This window comes from Pleurodeles waltl, chromosome 3_1 (assembly GCF_031143425.1).
Source record: "Pleurodeles waltl isolate 20211129_DDA chromosome 3_1, aPleWal1.hap1.20221129, whole genome shotgun sequence".
Lineage (NCBI taxonomy): Eukaryota > Metazoa > Chordata > Amphibia > Caudata > Salamandridae > Pleurodeles > Pleurodeles waltl.
In genome coordinates, this window is record NC_090440.1 from 1,993,854,722 (window position 1) to 1,993,879,667 (window position 24,946).

General features: G+C 42.5%; 1 protein-coding gene across 3 annotated transcripts in view; it reads left to right on the forward strand.

Moving 5' to 3' along the window:
- Window positions 1–15,793, forward strand: part of YPEL2 (yippee like 2) — a 168,861-nt gene extending 153,068 nt beyond the window's left edge. For all 3 annotated transcript variants that reach the window (XM_069226418.1, XM_069226420.1, XM_069226421.1), the window contains one exon: window positions 8,456–15,793. In XM_069226418.1, coding sequence (XP_069082519.1) covers window positions 8,456–8,545 — 90 coding nt within the window. In that variant the 3' untranslated portion in view covers window positions 8,546–15,793. The remainder of the gene's footprint in view (window positions 1–8,455) is intronic.
- The last annotated feature ends 9,153 nt before the right edge of the window (window positions 15,794–24,946 follow it).

Genomic DNA, 24,946 nt, shown 5'->3' on the forward strand with positions numbered 1-24,946 from the left:
TCCTTTTCGTCGGTATTGTATCGATCGCGTTATTCTTCTTCCATCGAAACCGCAGTACCGTCGGAAAACAACTTTGTTTGCCCTTTGGGACGCGCGCGCCCAACTCGGGCCTATTCGGGCCGACCCCGTGGAGAAGGACTCCATTCCAATTCTGCCCTCAGTGCCACGCTAAGTACCCATACATAGACCACCATCTAGCGTGCAACCTCTGCCTTTCTCCAAACCATCGGGAGGAAAACTGCGAGGCCTGTCGATGGTTCTGATCGAAAAAGACTCTTAGGGACCGAAGAGCGAGAAGGCTGGAAATGGCATCAAAGAGCAGAAAACATTTTGATGTTACAGAAGAGGAACAAATGCAAACAGCAGTCGCTATCCGTGACACAGTCGGAGCAGGAATCTGAGGAAGACAGACTCATCACAGCCGGCCAGCATGTGAGTACGTCTGCCCTTGCACCCCCACATAAGAAACAACAGAAGGCCTTGAGTGCGCCACTGCCGGAAGGCCATGGCTCGGCCCAAAAAAAGACTGTTGGTGTCTGACCCTCGGGTTCAGAACTGAAAAAGGCCATGCCTCCAACGACTTCGGAGTCGACAAAGACTATTAAAAGCTCCATTTCAGACTCCAGTAGACAACAACAATTTCCGAAGTCGAAAATTAGAAAAACTGTTTCGGAGCTTAGTCCTTCCTCATCATTTTCGATCTCGAAATCAAACTTCAGAACCGAAAAGGCAGGGTTATACAGAGGAACAAGGACTTTCCAAAAGACTGCAAGAAAGCCATAAAACCTCTGAGAAAGAGTCAGAAATTGAAGCAATCCTTAAAATTCTGGATGAGAGACAGTCTAGGATACACATCCATAAAGAAACCGGGAGAATCATCACAGCACCTCCTTTAAAAACAAAGAGAAAGCTGGCATTTCAGGAGGAATTGGACAATGCACAGCCCCCAGCTAAAGTGTCAAAACAAAAAGAGAAGCCAACACCTCCTCAGTCTTCTCCTCCTCATTCTCCTCACCTGCCTACCTCTCCTCAAACAAGTCCTACACCAATGCATTCTCCAGTGCCTTCTTTTGACTCACAACAAGACACTGCTGATCCATGGGACCTTTACGACCCTGATCCCATCCCAAGCAACGACCCAGACACCCTCTAAACCATCTCCACCTGAAGATACTACAGTATATAATCAGGTTATAGCCAGGGCTGCAGCCTATCATGGGGTGACAATGCACACAGAACCACAAGAGGAAGATTTTTTGTTTAATACATTATCCTCAAACCATTCTAGGTACCAATGCCTCCCAATGCTACCAGGCATGGTAAAGCACGCAAACCAAATTTTTAATGAGCCTGTGAAAGCAAGAATAAGAACACATAGAATAGAGAAAGTATAAATCTGCACCTTCTGACCGTGATTACATCACCCATCAGGTGCCACCCGATTCCGTAGTGGTTAGTGCTGCAAGAAAAAGGGCAAATAGCCAGTCCTCAGGAGATGCACCCCCTCCTGATAAGGAGAGCAGAAAATTTGATGCTGCAGGAAAGAGAATTGTGTCCCAAGCAGCAAACCAATGGAGGATAGCTAATTGCCAGGCAATACTAGCTCGTTACGATAGAGCCCATTGGGATGAGATGCAGGATATCATACAGCATCTACCAAAAGAGTACCAGAAGAGGGTGCAACAGGTATTAGAGGAAAGGCAAGCTATTAGTAACAACCAAATAAGGACTGCCCTTGATGCAGCTGATACTGCTGCAAGGAGTGTGAACACAACAGTTACTGTTCCTAGACATGCCTGGCTGCGCTTCTCTGGTTTTAAACCAGAAATACAACAGGCTGTGTTAACCATGCCCTTTGAAAAGAAACATCTTTTTGGTCCAGAGGTGGACACAACAAAAACTACGAAAAGACTCAGACACAGCAAAGGCAATGGGTGCACTCTATCCTACACCATATAGAGAGTCATTTCGTAAGCCTCAGTTTCGAGGCGGTTTCAGACCACAACCCTCAGAGGCATCAACTTCTCAAGCAAAACCAACTTACCAAACCCAGTACCAGCGAGGTGGGTTTAGAGGCACATATAGAGGACAATACTCTACAAATAGAGGTAAATTCCAAACCTCTAAACAGCCTGCACCACAGCCAAAACAGTGACTTCCCTCACTCCCTTCCACTCCACAGATCTCCTGTGGGGGGAAGACTACAGCAGTTCCACACACATTGGCACAATGTCACCACAGACAACTGGGTGTTATCAATTATCCGCAATGGTTATTGTCTAGAATTAATAAACACTCCTCCAAATATTCCACCAAGGTATCACAAGTTAACCCCAGAACATACAGTTCTGTTACAACAAGAAGTTCAATCTCTACTACTCAAACAAGCAATAGAGTTAGTTCCACAGTCTCAACTAGGAACAGGAGTTTATTCACTATACTTTCTAATTCCCCAAAAAGATGGCACCCTCAGGCCAATATTAGACCTCATGCCCCTCAATTTTTACATCCTATCAGAACATTTTCACATGGTAACTCTGCAAGATGTTATCCCACTGCTACAAAAACAAGATTTTATGACTGCCCTAGACCTCAAAGATGCGTATTTCCACATACCCATCCACCCAGCACACTGGAAATACCTCAGGTTTGTCATACAAGGAAAACACTACTAGTTCAAAGTGTTACCTTTCGGGATAACAACAGCTCCAAGGGTGTTCACAAAGTGCTTAGCAGTAATAGCAGCTTACCTAAGAAGACAACACATCCATGTCTTTCCATATCTAGACGATTGGCTAATAAAATCAAGCAATCGTACACAATGCCAAAATCATACATGTTACACTCTGCACACACTAGGATTTTCGATAAACTACCAAAAGTCACACCTTTAACCAGCACAAATACAACCGTATCTAGGTGCTATCCTAAATACTCAACTAGCTCTAGCGTATCCAAATACACAAAGGATACAAGCTTTTCAAAATCTAATTTAACTTATACAACCAAGTCAACAATATACAGTAAGATTTGTCATGAAAATCTTAGGAATGATGGCATCTTGCATAGCAATAGTCCCACATGCAAGACTAAACATGAGGCCCTTACAACAGTGCCTGGCACAACAATGGTCACAGGCACATGGTCAACTTCAAGATCTAGTGTTGATAGACCGCCAAACACATTTGTCCCTTCAATTGTGGAATCACAGCAGTTTAATAAAGGGGTGGTCGTTTCAAGACCCTGCGTCTCAGACCATAATCACGACAGATGCATCAATGATTGGTTGGTGAGCCCACCTAAACAATTACAATATTCAAGGGCAATGGGATGTCAAACAGAAACAGCTACTCATAAACCATTTAGAGTTATTAGCTGTGTTCCTTGCCCTCAAAGCATTTCAACCTCTTCTCAAACAGAAGAATGTTCTTATAAAGACAGACAACATGACAACCATGTATTATCTCAACAAACAAGGAGGGACACATTCGTCCCAACTATCCCTTCTAGCCCAAAAAATGTGGAAATGGGCAATTTACAATCAAATACATCTATTAGCTCAGTACATTCCAGGAATAGACAATCAGTTGGCAGATATCCTCAGCAGAAATCAACCAACACACAAATGGGAGATTCATCCTCAAGTACTTCAAAAGTGGGGAACACCAAACATAGATCTATTCGCAACAAGCGAAAACACAAAATGCCAAAACTTCGCATCCAGACACCCACATCCCCTATCCAAAGGCAATGCTCTATGGATCATTTGGTCAGGGATATTTGCTTACGTTTTTCCCCCTCTCCCACTCCTTCCATTTCTGGTCAATAAGTTGCGTCAAACTTCACTCAACATAATACTCATAGCACCAACATGGGTACGTCAGCCATGGTACACAATACTACTAGATTTATCTGTAGTACCACACTCCAAACTCCCGTGCAGACCAGATCTGTTAAAACAAAACAAAGGTCAAATCAGACATCCGGACCCCAATGCTCTCAATCTAGCGATTTGGCTCCTGAAGTCATAGAATTTGGATATTTAAAACTCCCATCAGCATGTATGGAAGTTATTAAACAAGCACGAAAGCCCACTACTAGATAGTGCTACGCAAACAAATGGAAATTATTTGTCTATTATTGTCAATCTAAAAACATAGATCCTCTTACAGCATCAATACAAGACATTGTATGCTATTTACTTTATTTGCAAAAATCAAATTTAGTATTTTCCTCAATAAAAATACACCTTACTGCAATATCTGCATATTTACAAACTATTCAACATAGCTCTTTATTTAGAGTTCTTGCCATTAAAGCTTTCATGGAAGGCTTAAAACGCATCATTCTACCAACAACACCACCAATTCCATCTTGGAATCTAAATATAGTGCTTACAAGATTTATGGGACCACCTTTTGAACCAATGCACTCTTGCCAAATTCAATTTCTAACATGGAAAGTTGCCTTCTTAGTGGTCGTTACTTCTTTAAGAAGAGTAAGTGAAATACAAGCTTTTACTCTTAAGGAACCTTTCTTCCAAGTACACAAACACAAAGTTGTACTAAGAACAAATCCAAAATTCCTACCAAAAGTAGTCTCACCCTTTCATATCAATCAAACAGTGGAACTGCCAGTCTTCTTCCCACAACCAGAATCTGTGTCAGAAAGAGCTCTACATACATTAGACCTCAAAAGAGCTCTAATGTACTACATAGACAGAACTAAACAATTTAGGAAAACAAAACAACTTTTTGTAGCCTTTCAACAACCACATACAGGCAATCCTATATCAAAACAAGGTTTAACAAAATGAATTGTAAGGCGCTTACAAACGTGCTATATTAAAGCAAAAAGACAACTTGTAATCACCCCAAAAGCACATTCTACACGAAAGAAAGGTGCAACAATGGCTTTTTTTTTTAAATATACCAATGGCTGAAATATTTAAAGCAGCTACATGGTCAACACCTCATACATTTACTAAACACTACTGTGTGGGTGTATTATCACAACAACAAGCCACAGTAGGACAAGCTGTTCTAAGAACATTATTTCAAACAACTTCAACTCCTACAGGCTAGTGTATTTTGGGAGGACAAACTGCTTTGTAGTCTATGCATAGCATGTGAATCTGCAGCTACACATGCCATCGAACAGAAAATGTCACTTACCCAGTGTACATCTGTTTGTGGCATGTTGTGCTGCAGATTCACATGCACCCTCCCTCTTCCCCGGAAGCCTGTAGTCATTTAAGTTAACACATTTGTACATATGTATATACATTTACATTTGCATGGACATCTCTTTTTTCCACTTATATACTCTATCACTCCTTCCTTTACCCTCTGCGGGAAAAAACAATCTAACAATGGAGTCGATGACCATGCGCATTGGAAGCGAAGAGGAGGAGTCACTCGATCCCGTGACTCTAAAAGACTTCTTCGAAGAAAAACAACTTGTAACACTCCGAGCCCAACACTAGATGTCAGAATCGATATGCATAGCATGTGAATCTGTATCACAAGATGCTACGAACAGATGTACACTGGGTAAGTGACATTTTCCATATATATATATATATATATATATATATATATATATATATATATATATATATATAGACACACACACTAGGCTTGTAAATACACACACATATTTACAAGAGTAGCTTCACAGAACATTATAACACTAGCATTTTTTTTTTGTCTTTTTTTAATATAGCACTATTTTGTCCCAAAGGTATTGGAGCACTTTACACCAGCAGCAGTTACCTTACACAAGGACACATTTATTTTTGGTAGGCAGAGGGAGATTTATTGATTTATCCAGAATAGCAGATGTTGAGCCGACGCCAAGACTCAAACCTGGTTCCCCAGCTCCAAAGTCGGCAGCTCTGGCCATTGCACCAGATCCTCTTCCAGGCTTCACTGGGTGACAAGTGCCTCGATAGGTTGTATGGTTCATTTTGTGTGTTTCTGCATAGTACACTGCGTGGTGGCCTGAGCTTAGTGGACATAGTGTGTCCCTATGCCTTAGACAGGCACCTTTATCTTTCTCAGTGGGTTTGTGGCCTCTACAGCTTTACCTCTCATGGCTTCCTACAGAGGGCAACACTCCCCTTGTGCCTCGATGTATGCACCAGTGGGAACATGTACCTTACTTCTTATCCAAACTCTGCGTCAAGCAAAGCATCTCGTCTCACTTGCTGTGACCAGCTGGTTATCTGATTAACGGCCTCACCTGTGATCCTCTGTAAGAGCCCGAGCAGCCAGCACGACATGGTAATTCAACCGGACATGCACACAGAGTAGCCAGTCTTCCGTAGCTAAAATTAATAAGGCGATTTGCATAACAACGCCTGTTTCATAGAGCCTATTTTCTGGGTAGTACCTGCCAAGGTGTGAAAATGGACTGCAACGTAGACCATGCAAGTGGTATTGATAGTGTGAACTAAAGTTTTAAGTGTTTGCCAAGCAGTGGTACTTGGCATGAAACATGGCAGTGGCCATTTGAACAGCACTTACTGGCACAGAGTGAGAATGAGTACAGTTTTTGCCAACAGATGGAACTGGTTCACATGGGGTTAAGAGGTTGCAGTATTCACCATGCAAGTGGCTCTGGCAGGCATGGCAAGAAGGTGGCTTTGTCTGCCATGTAGGTGACACTAGATGTGATGGTCTGAAATAGGGCTTCAGTGCTTGCCAAGAGGGTTAGCTTGGTAAGTGATAACAAAAACCTTAGTCCCCCTTCAATGCGTTATTGCCCCCCCCAAATAAATTACTGTTTTAGAAGGACGGCCGGATGGGGATTATACTGAGCCCATGTCCGTGAGATGACGTAAGGTGAAAGAGACCATCACAAATTCATTGAGGATCGTGACTCGAGGCCAGGCTCTACCACCCAATCTTCAAGGGTGCCTGCCATCATTTTGTGCCCCTGGCTGCAGGCTCTTTGGCTTTCTTTAAACATCTGCTGTTTTAACCCCAAGAGTCCATGTGATGGTATTCAAGATAGTTGCATGTGGTGCAGTTATAGACACTGACTCGTTGATTCCCTCCACCTTGGACCATGGAACAATGCGTACTAAAAGCTGGCAAATAGTAGTTCAGTGAGGAATGTAAGGGAAATTTATAGCCCCTGCCCGCATCCAAATAGACAGGTGTTCATTGAATAAAGAAATTACATAGAGCGACAGGCAGCCACCTGAGAGAGCAAAAAATAAACTCCTCTCGGTCCCAAGGATGTCTGCACAAGCTTTTATAAATGATTCCTCCTATTTCCGTGCAATACATCATGAAGTTAATCACGGCATAACATATAATAGCTTATGTCCTCTGAGAGGCTATCACTCTGTTTTCACTTGCCTTTGTGCTCTGCTTCCTGTACCTCCTCATGCTGTCCACTGGTCCACCTCTTGCCCCCTTCCCCCGGTACCCCTCCTGCTCGTCCCTCTCTCTCTCCCTCTTTCATAGTCTCTCTCACCCCTCTTTCTTGCTCTCTCACACACTCTTCCCGCCTCTCTCATGTGGTTCACTTCAGGTCTTCAAGCACAGTTTCTTTCTCATACCTTTTCAAGGTTTCCGTCCCTCAAACCCATGCTATCCTCCTCTTCTTAGGGTGTCTTGGGCATACACAGGTGCTCCCTCTTTATGCATCTGTCATCTGCTCTCCCCTTCCTTCTCACACACTCTTTCTGCTCCTCTGCCTCGAGATCATTCACCACTTCCTGAAAAAACTACAGATCTCTCTGTCTTCCTTTCTACCTATTCTGTGCAGCTCTCACCCCTGTCTCTTCACCATACCACATAATTCCACTACACAAATACAATACACCACAGAATTCCACCCCACACAATTCCACAACTAACAATTCCAGTAAAACCCCATTATTCCACTTCACACCACATACATCCACTCCACACCAAAATTCAAAGGTAAAAGACATTGTCATTTACAACACCAATAGCTCTAACTCTCACAAATGCGAGACCTATTGCATTACAAATGCTGGTTTTATTTTGTTATCAACCACCAGTGCTGTAAGATCTCTTCCTCTGATACAGGGTCCACCGTCAACACGTTTTCTATGTTTTTTTAACGCAGCAGCCAAAATTCAAACACTTTCTCCCCTCCATGGCCATTGGCTCATAGGCTAGGAGCATACCATACGGTCCAGTTCTAAGCAGATAGGTTGGATTGTGTGGATAACGCATGTGCTGCAGAGGTCTCTGTGTACACTGGACATGACGTGAAGTTCTATTTTGGCGGATGCAGCCCCTTTTTATCATTTGAAAGTCAGTATTGTATTATAAGCATGATGGGAGGTTTTAGTTTGCCAACTGTCGCTAAGTATGTCTTGTTTGGCTATCCCAGGTAAAGAGCAATACATAGTTGCAGTGAGATTAACTTTTTTTCCACTTTTTGAGGGCCATTTTGCTTTTCTTTCCTCTAGGAGCATGCCTTCGAAAGCAGTCAGAAGTACAAAGAAGGAAAGTATATCATCGAGTTGGCCCACATGATTAAGGACAATGGCTGGGACTGAATAAGGCACCTGAAAAAAAAAATTGCCACTTAACTGGACATTGTATCCTGGCACGAGCAAGTGACTCTGTGCTTGGCTCATACATTCAGAGACCGGGTCGCATGGTGCACTTTCCTCCATCCTCCCTGGCGACTGGTCTGCACACTTCTCACTGCTCTGGAAACCCCTTCCTTTCTCTCGCTCACCTTACGCTTTTGTATCAGTTTTGTGACTTGATTCCAGCTTCTTCTCTGTTTCATTTAGAGTTGGCGGGACAGACGAAAATAAGAATGCCTCAAAGCGTGGTAGCGTTCCACTTTCATGTGTGGACTTGAAGCAGAGTGCTCTGGGCTGTTCGTCGGAGGGGCCTATGCTGCTTTTGTAGGAAGAGGGAGATGGAAGTCCTAGAAAGAAAGTGGGTGGGAGGGGGTGGTAAATAGTCGCAGGCTGGGGTTGTCCAAGGGAGACCCTATGCTTAAGCAGAACGGGTTCCTATTCTGGTCCTTGACCCTCCGGTGATGCACTGTGAGACTCGATATTAATCTTTTTCTGCATTATCATAATGCTCCAAACTTTAAGCTGTATCTCTAAGTAGGAAGCACTCGAGAATTAGACGGTGGGGCGGTGGAAAAACACTTTCTGGCATGAAAACACATTCATTGTCATCAACAAGTGCATGGTAAGGACCTGCTGCATATGAATTGAAACATGGCACCCGAATCACAGTTCAGCGTAGAACCGCAACACATCAATGCATGAGTTTGCAAAGTCAATGAGGAAGTAAATGTCATTGATATAACTTTTGCTGCTTTGTAGATTGCATAGTGTATTGAATTGTGTTAGGACTACTCTCTGCCCAGGCATGACTATTCATACAGGGAGAAGGGACTGTCCCACATTCCAATTGTGGGTTCTGGCATTTAAGGGGTTGAACAACAGCTCTGCGAGAAGAGATGACATGGGATGTAGCAGCAGATGCCTTGGATAGAGGGCAGCTTGTGAAACTGAGCAAGGATGGATTAAATTGGGCAGTTTGTATTGCTAGTGTTCTTTCTGCCCTGAGTGCACTTTGTGATTTTTGGTGGCATCTTCACATAATCCACTGGAAATGAACAGTGCCCTGATGTGAGAGAGTTCTTCTGCTGGAGGTATGGCATCCAAACCTTTGAGTAAGAGATTCCCAGTCGTAATCCAAAGAAATGTCACAAAATCAAATATTTATGATTTGTGAATCCTCATTATAATCCGGAGATGTTTCAACACAAGCAGTAACCTCGGTGGTCAGTAAAGTTGTAGTTATTTATATTATTTATTTTATTTCTGGGCTGCACCAACCAGACCAGGTGCTTGACTAAGGTTAAGTAATTTTCCCGGTTTTGCAGTTGCAGTGGTAAGGGCCCTCCTTTGGAGCATGGTATACACCACAGTGACCGATCTGAATAAGAGCTGGGCTGAAGGCACTTGTTATATCTATGGAATCAGCCACTTGGTGTCACTTTTGCACAAGTATCCACCCTGTCTCTCTTTGGCCCTTTAAATTTGGCTGAGGCTGCTGCAGGCAGCATCCTCTAAAAATATTATTATCCCAGTACAATATATGTAGCTGGCATCAGCATTTGGCTTGAACAGGTGAGCTTAGTTACATCCGGGCAGATCCTGACAAATCATAATGCTTACTAGAACAAGAGGTGTATAGTAAGGACATGAATATCTGTCCTGCAGAATAAGTATTTAGGATCATATTTTTTTTTTGGTGTCTTCAAAAAGTAATGAACTTCCTTTCCTCAACCCTCAGTCTCTTTTGTCATGGAATTCATTCAAGAACATTGGGCCTAGGCAGGGAACAGCAGTAACACAAGAATCATTCATGGTATGTTATATTGCTGGGTTAACTAAACGCATGCATTAACTAATGTGTCAAAATATCTGAGAAAAAGAGAGAATAATTTAAGTGAGTGAGTCTGTTTTACTCGTAACATCCATTACATTATGTTGTCTGCTTTGGAAAAGCCTGCCCCGTCAATCTTGTTGATTCCCTATTATGACTCGGTTCATTGCGTGGATTTTTTTACTTGATTTTTCTTCCTTTGGGCAACGTTTCTTTATCGAAATCCAGAGTGTATCCTAAAACGTTTATTGGATAGCTTCTGGCCCAGTTGTTGGACGTCAAAGATCTGAGCATTAGACTCCTAAAGAATGCACTGGTTTCTAGTACGGAGGAGGGTGCAGGTTCAGGAGAGTGAGAAATTGATGCCTGCATACATTACAGAGCTGCAAATTAAAAAGTATACAGTTCGGGTGCAGTCCCTTGGTTGTCTGGCATTGGATTGTATACTGCTTATTTACCTCTCCGACCCGGTTTAACTGTATCGAAGCCTGGCCATGAAGTATTAAGAAATGGTGCAGAATTCATCTGAGCCTTCCTCAAAAGCAATCATTAGTAATTGGTCAGGCAGGAGTTTCTCAACAAAGCTTAAGTGCAATCATCCTTAAATATAGATTACGTTGGACTGTGGTGGCAGTTAGAAATGTACGCTTCTGTTCTCTACGTCTCATTGGGGGCACATTTCCCATGCAGAATTAAGTCAATGTCCACAGTTCAAGAGAATATGAAGTAAACCCAGCTCATTTCTGTGTGAAAGAAAATTAAGAAGGGGTGTTGGATCAGTACAACATTTACTGTGTGAACACCTAGGGTGGCTAACAAACCTTCACACTGGCACCTGGTACCCCAGAAATTGTCCAATTACAAGAGGCGTTATTGTAGGCCTGTGCTGAAGCTCCGTGTCCGTGGATGCAACAACGCAGTGTTCAGCATCAGGATGGGATTACACCTTCTATGTGCAACATCTTGTTACAGTCGCACACTTTTGATAGAAAAGAAATGCCCCTCTTTTCGAAGAAGCCTGAGTACCTAGAGCCTGATTTGGAAAACATTTTTGTTGTGAGAGATTTACTCCTGGAAATCCAAGAATTAGTCATTCTTAGGTTGGAAGTTGTGAATCTGGCCTCTTGTTGTTGTTGTCATGAACTGGTTGAGTCCGCGTTCTTACTCACCACTATGTGCTGCGTTATGGTAGCTTTCTGGTATTACATGACCAAATTTGTGGCATGTGATGCAATGTGCAGGGCCAGGGAAAAGTACCTAGAGACAACCCTGGCTCAGCCTCTGTTCGAAATCTGCTATTGTCCAGTGCAGAATGTTAATCTGCTTGCAAATTCAACTGCTCCAATTGCAAAGTTCCCTAGATTATGGTTAATTAAAAAAATGTTGGATCTGTTTACAGTTTGTGTAGAATTTCCACAGTTGAAGGTTTGTGGGACAGACGATTCTCTGCCAGGGAACAAGGGCCAGAATTTCATATTCTTATCAAGAAGTTCCAATTTGGGACCAGTTCGTGTTTGGGACCAGGTGCATTTTTGAATGAAAAGACGAGTAATAGAGTATATTAAGGTGAATACTCGTGTGCAATATATTGGGAGTAAGCTTTCTTTCCCCATCTGTGACAAAACGCTTTTTTTGGTGGTAGGTGAAGGGAAGGAAAACGTTTTCATCAGGTTGATCTCGGTGAGGTTACTGCAGAAAAAATGACATTCTGAGCACAACCAAAGATGGCGCTGGCCGATTCTGTTGATTATAAGCAATCGTGCATAATTGGATGTGGTAATTCTGCAAGGGTGTGTTATTGTCTGTTTGGCATTGAATCAACCAATGAACACATTCAGAGAATAATATATACAAGAACCCTTTAGCTTATGGAAAAACTCAATTTCTTGTAAATAGTATTTAATTTTGTGAATAATATATTGTGGTGCTGTTAGAGTATCTCGGAGCCCTGACTGAGAACACTTTTGTCCTGTTTATATATTTTTTGTTTTATGGTCTGTGACTAGCATTTTCTTGACTCTAATTTCACAGTAGCCACCTTGGAGTTATATTCTGACCCCTAGTGTTGTAGCTTGACCCATGAGTAGGCAGGGCTATGAGCCTGTATTCCACAGAACTGGTGTGCATTTTTTAAAGGTCATCCGCCTTATTATTATTTTTGAAGGGATTGCCTTTCAGTAATCCTAGTAATATGGATTAGTTTGTAAGAAAAAGTAAATTTACCCCTAATAGGGAATAAAATGGTTGTAACATTGTTAACCCATGTTTCCAGCTGTCTGTTGCACAGCATGCAGATCCTTTATGACCCTTTATGAATGCGGCCAAAGCCTGATGAAGGTTGTAAGCTCTCTGCCATGGCTACTGCTTCTTGGTGAGCAACATGCAGTCTTTAGTGACTGTCAGTAGTCATGTTTGTCCTTCATGGCTTTCTGCAAGGATGTGCGTGTGTAAATAGCCTTACCTTCATGCCCCATGAGCTCAGTGATGCATTTTCTCTCTTTGAGCGTGGCCCAAACTCTTCCATTTCAGATGCTCAGGTTATCTGAGAATGATAGAGGGCACTAACATCACTGGTGGAGGGGAGGAATACACGTCTGTGGCATAATAACAATGTGCATGACCTGAAAATTGTCTGTCCCTGTAGGTTAGCCCCATACTTACTCCTAAACCCACACAAACGTTATCGTTTCCCTAGTAAGATAGCAGAATGACCGAACTTGGGGAGGGGGGGACGTTCCTTGGTCACTGTTTTTTTTTATTTCGGTCACAAATTCCCCAGCTTCACCCGCCCTAGTTTGAGTTGCTAAGTTTATCGAAAGCCATCATAGAAGCTGTTCAGATTGTTTCATTTACTACCCCGAACATCTGTGAGCACCCTGTGCCCTTCGCCCGTGTTAACGACTTTGCACATTGATGTAGTATTCTGCAGCCTAAATACGGTCTCCAGGTGCCCCGATGTGCAGGGAAACCTTCTCAGTTGTTGTTGTTCTTTTAACGGGAGATCTCCCAGGAAGAAGAATCCTGCGACCTCTCTTAACTCCAGGTCCAGGTGCAGGCGGAAGTGAGACAACTGCAGCTTCTTATATTTTCAGCCGTTTGAGGTGCAGCGAAGCGGAGATGTCTTTTCACTTAAAGATGCTCTTTTTCTACCTCGGAATATGAAAGTGGGCGAAGCGGTTGTTAATGTTTTGGCCTTAAAATAACATTTGTCCGTGACAATGATTTGTAAGAGAGGACACTTTTTTGAGTTTACTTCACCAAAGAGCTGCTAAACGTCGACAGTTCACGGGGCACCAAATGAACTGACACGTATGGGCGGGGTTTGTCAGTTAAAAAGTAATAATAACTTCAGGTGACCTTTTAGGGCGGGCGTCACTCACATAAATATCTACCAGACGGGGAGCACACATGGCGTTCGTGGCAACGGTCCCTGGTCTCTGCTTGATAGGAAATGCAAAGTTTGCACAGTGCTCCCTCCCACGAACCTGCATTTTGGTCATTGCAGATGATGAGCATGAACCGAGTCTGACCCACACGGGGCTACAAACACTGAGGTTGGGCATCAAATGCCGAATGGGACACTGCACAGAAATTTCAAGGTCACCGTGAGCGGAAATGCTATGGGCAGATCCTTTATAAATATATACATATTTGTTTTTTTCTTGCACCTTTTTTTACATTTCATATTTGCTTTACTGAGAATGCACATTGCTGAAAATAAAAATGTTTACATTTCCCTCAGCACATTCTTCTGCCTCTGTTTCCTCCCTCGCTAGGATGTGGACACAACTAGAAAAGAAGCAGTTATGCTTAACAGTTGTTCACATACTGCAAGTTCTTTTCTCTCATTTTAGGAGTAGGTGACTGTCTACACACTTGGAAATGGTGATTAGAATGTAGCGACCTTGTTTCTGGATTCACCATTGAATTTCATCACTTTTCTGTTTTTTTTATCACAGTAGCTTGGTTCAGGAAACCTTCAAATAAATGGAATGTTTTCTGTGAACTGAATCCAATTTTGAGTGTCTGTACACCGGTGACAGTCTTTTTTCTGCTGGACTCCTAGTTCCCAACAGTGTGCTTCTCCCTTTTAGTGCTTAATCCACGTTGAGGGATGTTTTGGCCTAGACTGTCTGGATTGTGATTCCTGGAATTATTTTTTTTAAAAGGTTATAATATATTTTCACTTTTTTACTTAATGGGTAATAACATCGTCACCACGAATAAGAGAAGTTCTGCCATATAAAAATCTGGAACTAGAACATTTTGCACATGTAGTAAAAAAATAACAAAGGTGTTCTTATGAGTCTGAATTGCTTTTTCAGTGTTTTGTTGACATGAACCACCACATTACTTTTAGCATTGTGGCTCATCATCCCAGCATACCACCTTGATAATGTTTTAGGCTCACTATTAAACTTCAAGTAAAGATACTGAACTTTAAAAACATGGAGTGGTAGATGAGAATTACTTTAATCTTAAAACAGCTCCAAGAGGCAAATGTTAATGCACTACCATAGAGCTGGTGGGAACTAATAATTAAAACTTAGTTGAGAAACCTAGCCTCTGCTAAACTGGTCCACAAAAGTAACTTTTAAAATTGTCAAGATGCTTATATTGGCAAGGAAGCCCCATGCTGAAGATATATGACAATGAGTGAAAAGAGTGATAGTTAACGAGGACAACCCTATCTTGACCTCCGTCTTGGAACTTACGGGAATCTAAATCACCCCCTATGGCAACACCAATTGGAAATGGAACTAGGACAGTGGTATTTTTTGTATATTTTTCTTCCTGTTTGTGTCTAAATTCTTCAGCAGACATTTCAAGTGAGCGGTGATTGCATGTTCCTCAGTTGTTAAAATAGCTAAAAACCCAAATGTTTACTGTTCGCTTATTGGAATTTCCAATTGCAATCCCCTCTGCTGCTTCCAAGACGGCTATCAAGTTAGAGGTTGAGGGAGGGCCTATCAAACACGGCCTCTTTTCTTTTACAGAGATAAAGAATGGGCAACATAAATAGAACCTACAAACCGAAGAAGCCAAATTGCACCGAAATGAATAAATGTGCTGCATTTTTGCACGAGACAGAAGCCTTTTTTTCAGAGAATAACATTCTTCCAAGTTTGTCCCACTTAGAAAATATGTATGTGAAAAATATCTGTTTTTTGCCCCTCTGTTTACAGGCTGTTAAAGCTTTTACTTTGGCATGTTGTTTTGTACTTACTGTCAGTGTTTCCAAATATTTTTTCTTTACATTTTAATGTATTTGTACATAGCTACTCAGTATTAGAGAAAGTGCATTATTTCTGTTATATTTACAATATGTGTTGGTGCTCATTTGAGAAAATAAAGTTTTGAAACCATGCAAATGTAAAAAACAGTTTTCGTGGTTTTGTTCTTCCAGCGATTGGGGGTAAAAGTGCTGTTTCTAGACCTGTCGGTGCTAGCGTTTTCAGGTGATGTGATTTTTTTTTACCATTGTACCTCCAAAGATACAGCAGAAAAAGATCACCAGGCCCACTTACAATATATTGTAACTACCTGACAATCTAGTTAATGTCCAACTTCACCCTGATTCTGAATACCCTTTTAGTGTCAAGATTTCATTTTATTTTGTCTGTATTCCCTTTTTTACTACATCGTCACACTTGCCCTCCTGCCGTGGCATTCAAAGCCAAATCAGAGGAGGTATTACTAACCTAAGCTACCTTCAAGGCTTCAGAATGGTTCTTAATTTGGACACTTTCCCCTCTTAATAAGCAAGTCTTCTCTGGTTTCTGGCTCCTGTATTTGTTAGTTTGATAGACTGCTAACATGAGTGTGATGCTACGAGCTAGAAGGAGACCCAGCCTCTTGGGAGCAGGGCGTATCCCCAGTTATCCTAGCATCCCATCCTTATCTTCTGGCAATGCTCAATAATCCAGTCTTCTTCACAATGCCTGGAACTCCTTGCAGCTCTTTTAGGGTAATGATTAGGAAGCACTTCTGGCTTTTTTTTGTTTGCGGTCCATGGGTTTGTGTCCGTCTTAAAGAAATGGTGAGTTCACCCATTTCTTGAGTAAAACCCACTTTGTCTCCATTAGCACAGAATATATTTCAAAGGGTTAAAAGTGCGTTTTCCTCAATGAGTTTTTGGTGACATTTTTGCAGTTCACTTATGTATATACACCTTAAAGTGCCTAATTTACACACTTCATTCCAGAACATGTCCTTTAGCAACGCTTTTCTTCATCTTAAAGATGTTTGTCAATTTCTAAGGTGATCTATTGTCAGTGTCTGGTTGTGGTGATCCCGATGACAATCATGGGGTTCTAGGTTTAAGGGAGGATTCCATGACACAACCTCATAGTCTCATTACCTATGTTTATACATTGTATCCTGTCTCTGTAACATGGCCCCACCCCTCTTACCATCTGTCAGCAGGAGCCCATCTACATTGGGTTGGATTCTCTTGCGTTTACTCTTTCTTGATGGCACGTAGGTAAGGTTCGCCATGATAATAGTTGTGAGGACAGGGTAGGATTGATGATGCATTATTTGCAGCTTGCACTTTGTAGAAAAACCCAGTTCAAAGTCTTTGAAGCAAAACTAAAAACACCCTCTTTAATTGCTTCATATTCCTCATAAACAAATTGTGCTTCCCTTCAAAAAATAGTTTTCCACTATGTTATCAATTGACATTCTTAACTTAAGAGTGGGATATCATTGCTGTGACTCTCGTGGTATCAGCAGAGAATTGTGATGGGTCATGCATAGAAAATGGGATTCAACGTCCAAATGGTTTTCAGCAAATTGAATTTTCCAATAAATAAAGGGTCTTCGTAATGCTCACTTTGTTCAAAAGGCTGAAATTCCTCATCCTGCAAACATCATCATGTCTCAGTGGGTACACTAGGTAGCCTTATTTATTCAAGTCTTCAATGTGTCATGCCGTATAAGCAGCAGACCTGAATTTTGGGCACCAATAAATATCCGGTTGGCATTGTGGGCATGGCCCGATTGTAAGAAAGCACAAGTATGAAGAGATTTTCACAGAAGGCAATGGAATGGAGGCAAATGCAGCACATTGTAAGTTCAAGGCCTCACTATGATATCCCAAAAGCTTTCATACTGATATTTAGCTGGTGGTTGCATGTATTGTAATCTTTATTAATAAAGCTTTCCGCTTACGGCCTAATAGTATATTAATTATATTTTACAAGAAACGCCACATAAGCAATCCAAAAAACATACAGGAGAATAAATATAACTTAATCCTGAAGGCCATGGAAAAATAGGTAGAGGGTCCAGCCATAATGCACCCAATCCAAGAGGGCTACAGACGAGGGCTATCTATCATCAATCAAGTTTTTGTCTTTATACACATTGTGCATAAATGAAGCATTGTGATGCTATATAGGTGGCCTTTTTGGATTTAAGATTGTGACAAGAATTGTATAACTTGAGAGTCTGCGCTACTCTCAGTTATCATGTTGTGCTCTAGACCTGCCTCCATGTTTGAAGTGAACCAGAAAATAAACCTGAGCAGATCCTTTGATGTCAGATTGAGTCTAGCTAAGGTGCTTCTGTTACCGCTATGCACAAATGGTGTGTACAGGGAGATATTTTTTTCAGCTATGCATGACTTTCTTCTTTGGAGACTAATGGGAGAAAAACGGACAGAAGAAAAAATACCAGGAAATCCAATATTATGTTATACATTTTTTTCTGATTAATACTTCTGAATTCTCCTTTTTAGATTAATCCGAGAAGACGCAGGACTGGATCTGGATTTTCAACAGTAATTGCCCCCTGAGAACCAGTGTACTGCGCAATCGGACTCTGCAACTGTTTCACACCGCCCTGAACACTGAGCCACATATTAGCACCATCTCTGATGTCAGTTCTTCCATTATTTATAATGGGCCCCTATGTACTCTACAGGAGTAGCGCCAATATCTTGGCGCTACTCCTGCAGAGTACATCAATAGCGTCATGAAAAATTATGCTATTGCCCTCTACCTTGCGCCATGGTGCGCCATATTTTAAATACAGTGCCCACATGGCGGTAGGGGAGCGCTAAGGGGCGCAGGGAAAGAGGTGCTGCTCTTGATGCAGCGCCACTTTCCATAAATCTGCCCTCAGATTTCAGCAACACAGCCACGGAAAATGTTCACTGAAGACAACAGGTTTTAAACTGTGCAGCAAACGTAGGAAGCGGATGTCCGTCAATGATCCACACAATGTTTGTGGTGCTTAGATACCAGTCACAGTTCAAAGTTGTGCAGCAAATACACCCTGCAGCACCAAGAGGCGATCAGAGAACAGCAAGCAAAAGTCCACTTTTCATAGCATAGGAAGGGTCCTAATCTCAAGTCAGGACAAGTCCAAATCACACCATATGCACAAGCAGGACTTGTCCATCCATCATCACTCCAGAACAGGCAAGACATTGCACAAATCTGCTATCAGTGGGCTCTATTCTGCAGGTGTCACCTGACTCTGAACCATTTCAAGGCTGTTCTGGGCAAATTCAGAGTTTCCCAAGCTATTGTTGACCCCACAGCAGATAAAGGACTTTAAAGAGGCCATGCTGCAGACCTTTAAGTCAGCATCAGTCACATTTCTTCCGGCGGGTCCTTCTGTAGATCTGACTGACCCTGCTGGGCCTTTTCCTTGTTCCTTGCCAGCTCACAGTTCCAGATCCTTTGTCCATGTCGGTTGTAACCACGTAGGTACCCAGTCCTGACTGTTCCAGTCCCAACTATAGTGGTGCCTTTTGTAACCCAATCTCTGACCCAGAGCCGATGCTGGCCCATGCTAAACGTATGTCACCCTATGCAATTACCAAAACTCAGCCTTCAACACTGGATGATCCAAAGCCTCTCTCAAGACAGTACTGTAAGAGGCTGGAGGCCCTGTTCAGCTCTTATTCAGATGCAGTTCACAGGCCGAAGAACATACCACAAGATGATGATGATGAGGTGATGAACAACTTGCTCCACCCTCACTATGCTCAATTGTACATGGACCTCTAGACTTGCTCTCGCTAGCCTGCCACAATCACCAGCAATACAGATATTTCAGAGTATACTTGCGGGTCTGACCTATAGACAAATGCAACCTTTACAACCTGTTCAGCAGGCAGTAAATACTTTGACACTTGAGCACTCCGAACTCTGTTAATTGTTAATGTTGTTCTAATCAACTAGTCCATGCGTTTTTTCTTTTCCTTTTTTTTTTTACCTCTTCAGATTTTGTGGATAATCTTGATTTTAATCTGGCAGCCGACAGGTCTTTAGTCTACAACAAGATGTTTTCAAGGCGCAAACAGTTGTAGATAAATCGCCCTATAACAAAACTCTTCTTGTCGTCTGTTAACCATATAAAAGTCGTGCTGGGAAAAGAAGTTTCACTCTAATAATAACCAGGTCCAACAAGTCCTCAGTTTTGGCACATGCAAATGGTAAGCCATGGTAAGCTCTAAAAGGTGAGCCGTCTACAAGGTAATTAGGCATCAAGTACAGCAGCCAGGCCAGACTTTACACTGCTCCAAAGGACGTAGAGGTGGTTGGGATTATGGACACCACCATGGGTAGCAATCTTCCACCTCCTCATCCGCCACAGAGGATTCAAGCTGCTTTGATTTCCCCTTGCAGGACCATGTGCAGCCAGTAGTAGGCTGGGAATCCATCACTTCAGATTGGTGGGTGCTGCAGATTGTTGAAAATGGGTATGCCCCACCATCCTATCATCCTCCCCTCGTATCACACCTGTTTCTACTAAAGGTTCAGCAAATCATGCCTGCGTCCTTTTGCTGGAAGTAAAGTCACTGTTGGCCAAGGATGACATCGAGCGAGAACTGAAATCAGAAAAGGGCAAGTTGTGCTACTCCTGCTACCCCCTGGTGCCCAGGAATGCCGGAGGGCTCATGCCGAATTTTCGATATTCACCCCCTGAATGCCTTCCTATGTAAGAACAATTTCAAAATACAATACCAGTTTTTTCTGTGCTGGACCTGGCGAATTTGACGATATCCTTGCATATGCAGGGCATGTTTTTTTCCTGTGCCCGTCGTACAGTCGTATATAACCTCACTCTTGTCTTTCATCAAAAATCAGTGCACTCAAAGAAGACGTCAATAATTATAGGAGAATTATAACTTGGTTTCCCCAATCAGTATGATGCATTATCAGCACACAATTCATCATTACTTTCCAAGGCTCATTGTTATCTAACAGTGTATTTTAATTCCCTATGCGTTTAGAGACCATCTTCAGGGGAACATCACCTAAAGGTTATACAAACGAGAATTAAACAATAAAACAAACAAAAATCGTGATTAACTGAATGCTATTTTGATTTTCGTTACTCTGGGTAACATTTATTCTTACTCTGTCTATGCTGACTTCTGTTTCTCTGATTGTGTGCTGTCTATACAGCAGCTGGCTTCAAGCACAAGACTCGGTACAAGCCCGTACTTTCCATCCTTCAAACCTATCGGGTGCATGATCGGTCATGTGATCAAGTATTTGATTGTAAACAGAAAATACATCTGCTTCACTGTAAACAAAAAATATTATCACTCTTGTGCATCAGAGAATGAAAATATATAAAATTCCCAAGTATATGAAAATAAAATTAAAGGCATTAATCATAAAAGAAAGTCTAGACGTGTATTGACATAAGTATCAATTGTAGTTTGTTCGCAGTCTATAAATCCATTTTCCTTATTATTTTGTGTCCTAAATACCCACTGTCCTTCTTTTCGCGGTCAGTGTGGGATCATTAGTCTTATAAAGATCTCATAAAAAGAAAAACAATTAAGATTTTACATACATACCATCAAGGTGTTAACTCCTTAACAATTAAATTCATCATAGTTCTCACCTGAGCAATAGTTTACTATTGTTGCCACTTGAGTTTTGATAGACAATTTCACAGATCTGAAATCTAATCTGATTAATTTCATGCCTTCCTTCATGAAAAGGTCTTGCCACGCTGGAATTAATCTTGTTTCTATGGATATATGATTTATGTTTACTCATAACTTCAGATTTCTTGACATTTGGCTGGCATACATATTTCACATTGACATTTCAATAAATATTTGGCTTAGATGCAATGTGACCCACACCATTTGTGGGCATTTACAAATATATAGCCATAGACACAATCTGATAAATAGCAATTGTGGGCATGTACAAATACATACCCATCATGCAGTCCCACAGATTCTGCCTTCTGTTCATGGTAGGGCCTGAGCATTTCCAATTTACAGTTCTACACTTTGACCTTATTTCCACACTTTGGGTGTTCATGAATGTGACAGTGGTCGTTGCACCCCACCTTCACAAGTTGGGGATACATAAATTCCTGTACTAGTCCACTACAGATCATCCCTGAGCCACAATACTCTGCTACAGATTATCTTTGAACCACAGTCTCTCGTCTTTCATCCCTGGGGTTTTCTATAAGTGAACTGAAGTCCTATTCAAAGCCAACACCGAGGATTCCCTTCAAAGGGGTTATCTTGGACAGGACATTCAAAGTGTTATCACCCCGCAGCAAGCAAAGGGCATTCAGGATATGTTACAGTGTTGTGGGCTTAAACCTGGGTCTATGAGATTGGTTCTGAGGCTTCTTGGACTGCTGGCCTCATGCATCCTCCTGGTCCCTTGCGCTTCTTGGTACATGTAGGTTCTGCAGTAAAATCTCCATTTCAAGTGGGCCTAGCACTGAGGATGTCTTTCAGCAACATTTCCACGTCAAAGGAGACAACCCAGCATCTTTAATGACAAGTGCACACCAACTTGTCATGCAGCAGGCTATTCTTCCTGCCTCATCTAGAGATCTCAGTAATGGATGCGTCATGTTTGGGATGGGATAATCTCCTTGGAGAGGTGAAGATCCTAGGTCTGTGGTTCCAGTGGAATGAAGGTTCCATATTAAACTCCTGGAGCTTTGTGCCATCGGCCGAGCTGCCTCTGAAAGCCTTTCTCCTAGCTATCAAGAAAAGGTCTGTGCAGGTCCTGGGAGACGACACAATCTCCATTTGGTACTGCAACAAGCAGGGTGCTTGGAGTCTTGGATCTTGGGCTGGGAAGCACTGTGCCTTTGGCTACCAGGGAGACCCCCTGATGGGGGTGGGGGGTTACTAAACACCAGTGTAAACAGACTCAGCATATGTCAGCTGGTAGACACCATCTTCATACCGGGGTGGCTCAGTACATCTTCATCCAGTGGAGGGTGCTGTAGCAGAATCTTTCTACCCCCATATAGTATATGCAGTGCTGTGATTACTGCAAACTGGACTTCCAGACAAGAGATTTCGTAGAGGATGCATTCAGCCTGCAGTGGAGCGCAGAACCTCTATATGCATTTCCATAGCTGCCTCGGGTTCTGAGGAAGGTCAGGACTGTCTGGGCCCAACTAATTTTGACAGCCCTGGATTGGGCTAGGAGAATGAGGTTCCCTGATCTGTTGCGCCTAAGCATTTGCCCTCTGATTTGTCAGCCTTTCCGGGAGGACCTCTTGTCTCAGTAACAGGCCAGGGTCCGGCACCCAAGTTTCCACAGTCTACAGGTGTGTGTGTGTAGAGATTGAGCGACAACGACTACATAGTTCTGACTTACCTGCGAAAGTTGTGGATGTTATTTTTCAGCTGAGCACCTCGTGACTAAAACCATCTATGCGGGTCAGTGGAAAAATTTGTGGATTGGTGTAGGAACTGTCAGCTTCATCCACTAATGGCCAAATAATGAGATGTTCTGTTGTTTATCTTTGGTCCAGCAAGGCTTAGCGTGGGCACATTTAAAGGGTGCAGGTCAGCACTCTCAGCCTTTTATATTTGCCTGACCAACTTTCTTTATTCAGGTCACCTGTTGCGATAAGGTTCTTAAAATGTTTGACATACATGATTCTGAAAGGGCCCTTCGTTATGCCTCATGGAACCTTAAGCTGGTGCTTACGTTTCTGAGCTGCATACTATTCAAACCTAGGCACTGTTACTATATGCGGGTCCTTACTGTTGAGGCATTTTTTCTTATCACAGTTACTTCTGCATGCTGTATCAGTGAGCTGAATGCACTGTCCGTGCAGACTTCGCACACCACTTTCTATTGTGACACACTGATGCTGAGAACCCGAGAGTCCTTTCTGTCGAAGGTTGTATTAATCTTCTGGATGGGTCAATCCATCACCCCTGTGGACATCTGCCATGGCCTTAAACAGTATCCTTGGTCAAACTGTAAGCCAGTGAAGTGTCCCTAACCTGTGGGCTCTTTCAGTGGTGCTAACTGCTAAGCAGGCGGCCCTATTTGGATGAGCTGAAGTTAATGCAGGCTTTATTCGGGCTGCTAAATAGATTGTGTTAACATAGTCAAAGCTTGATGGGCTACAGTCTTTACTACAGTGTGAGATGTGATACGAAGGTTTGCCTCGGTGAGAGGTACGATCTTCTCTTAAGTCCTGAGCTGGACAAAGCAAGTATAGCCCACTGTAGTGGATTGAGACTCTACTGAGAGGACAATTTCTAGAAAGCACCCAGTGATTGCTGGCTTCTCTAGCAGGACGGGTGAGCGCCCCATACTTTCAGGCCACAATTTTGACACCCAGTGAGAAGTAGATGTCAGGATGAACAGATATTTCATCTTGGCTAGGGTGAACAGATTTCCAAATCAAAAACCCAGAGAAAAGCAATGGGTATTGAAGTGGGACTAAACGTCTAAGCTGAGGGTCTCTTCAGATGCTGAGTTGCCCCTATCTAGGTCTTTTTATGAGACACAATTGATGTTGCAGCACAGTTGGGCGTCTATAAAACAAGGAACGCGTGGCCCTGTTGTGATGTAGAGCTGGTGAGTGAAAGTGTGCGTGCGTGCCTGCGTGCGCTACATGTTCACATGTGCACGTTCGTTGCCCCTCTATCCAAACTGTCCAGGCGAATCAAAGTTGTATTGTCTCGGCTGGATTCAGATGTACAACATTGATGGTCTTCCACCAGCGAACCGGAGATAGTATATTGGTGAGAGGAGAGTGACCTTCCTCGAGCTCAGAGAGCAAGGAAGACCAAAGCTGAGCTGCACATCATCTGCATATAAGTAACACCTAACCTCCTGCTTATGGAGAAGTGAGGCTAATGATTTAAGAGAAACGGAGATAAAATGGCCCCCTGGGAATCACACAGGTAAATGATTTTATTACCGATAAGAAAGGAGGTAGTAGTACCGTTTGCTTTCTGTCTGGGAGGAAGATTGTGATCCACTGTATAACTGTGACCTAAAGCTGATTTCTTCCAGAGTAGAGAAGAGAATATGATATTATGGTTTATGGTGTCAAAAGCTTCCAACAAGCCTAGAGGGACCAGCATCCTAATGTCATCGGTGTCAACATGTTACTTCCACTCTTCCACAGCGGATAGCACTACCAGTTTGGTGCTATGCACTGGGTAGAAAGCTACTTGTTGTCCATAAGTGTTAGCCTCATAAAAAATTTACTAAGCACAAGTACAGCAAATGTCTAATACTCTGCCCAGGTAGGAAAGCAAGGAGAAG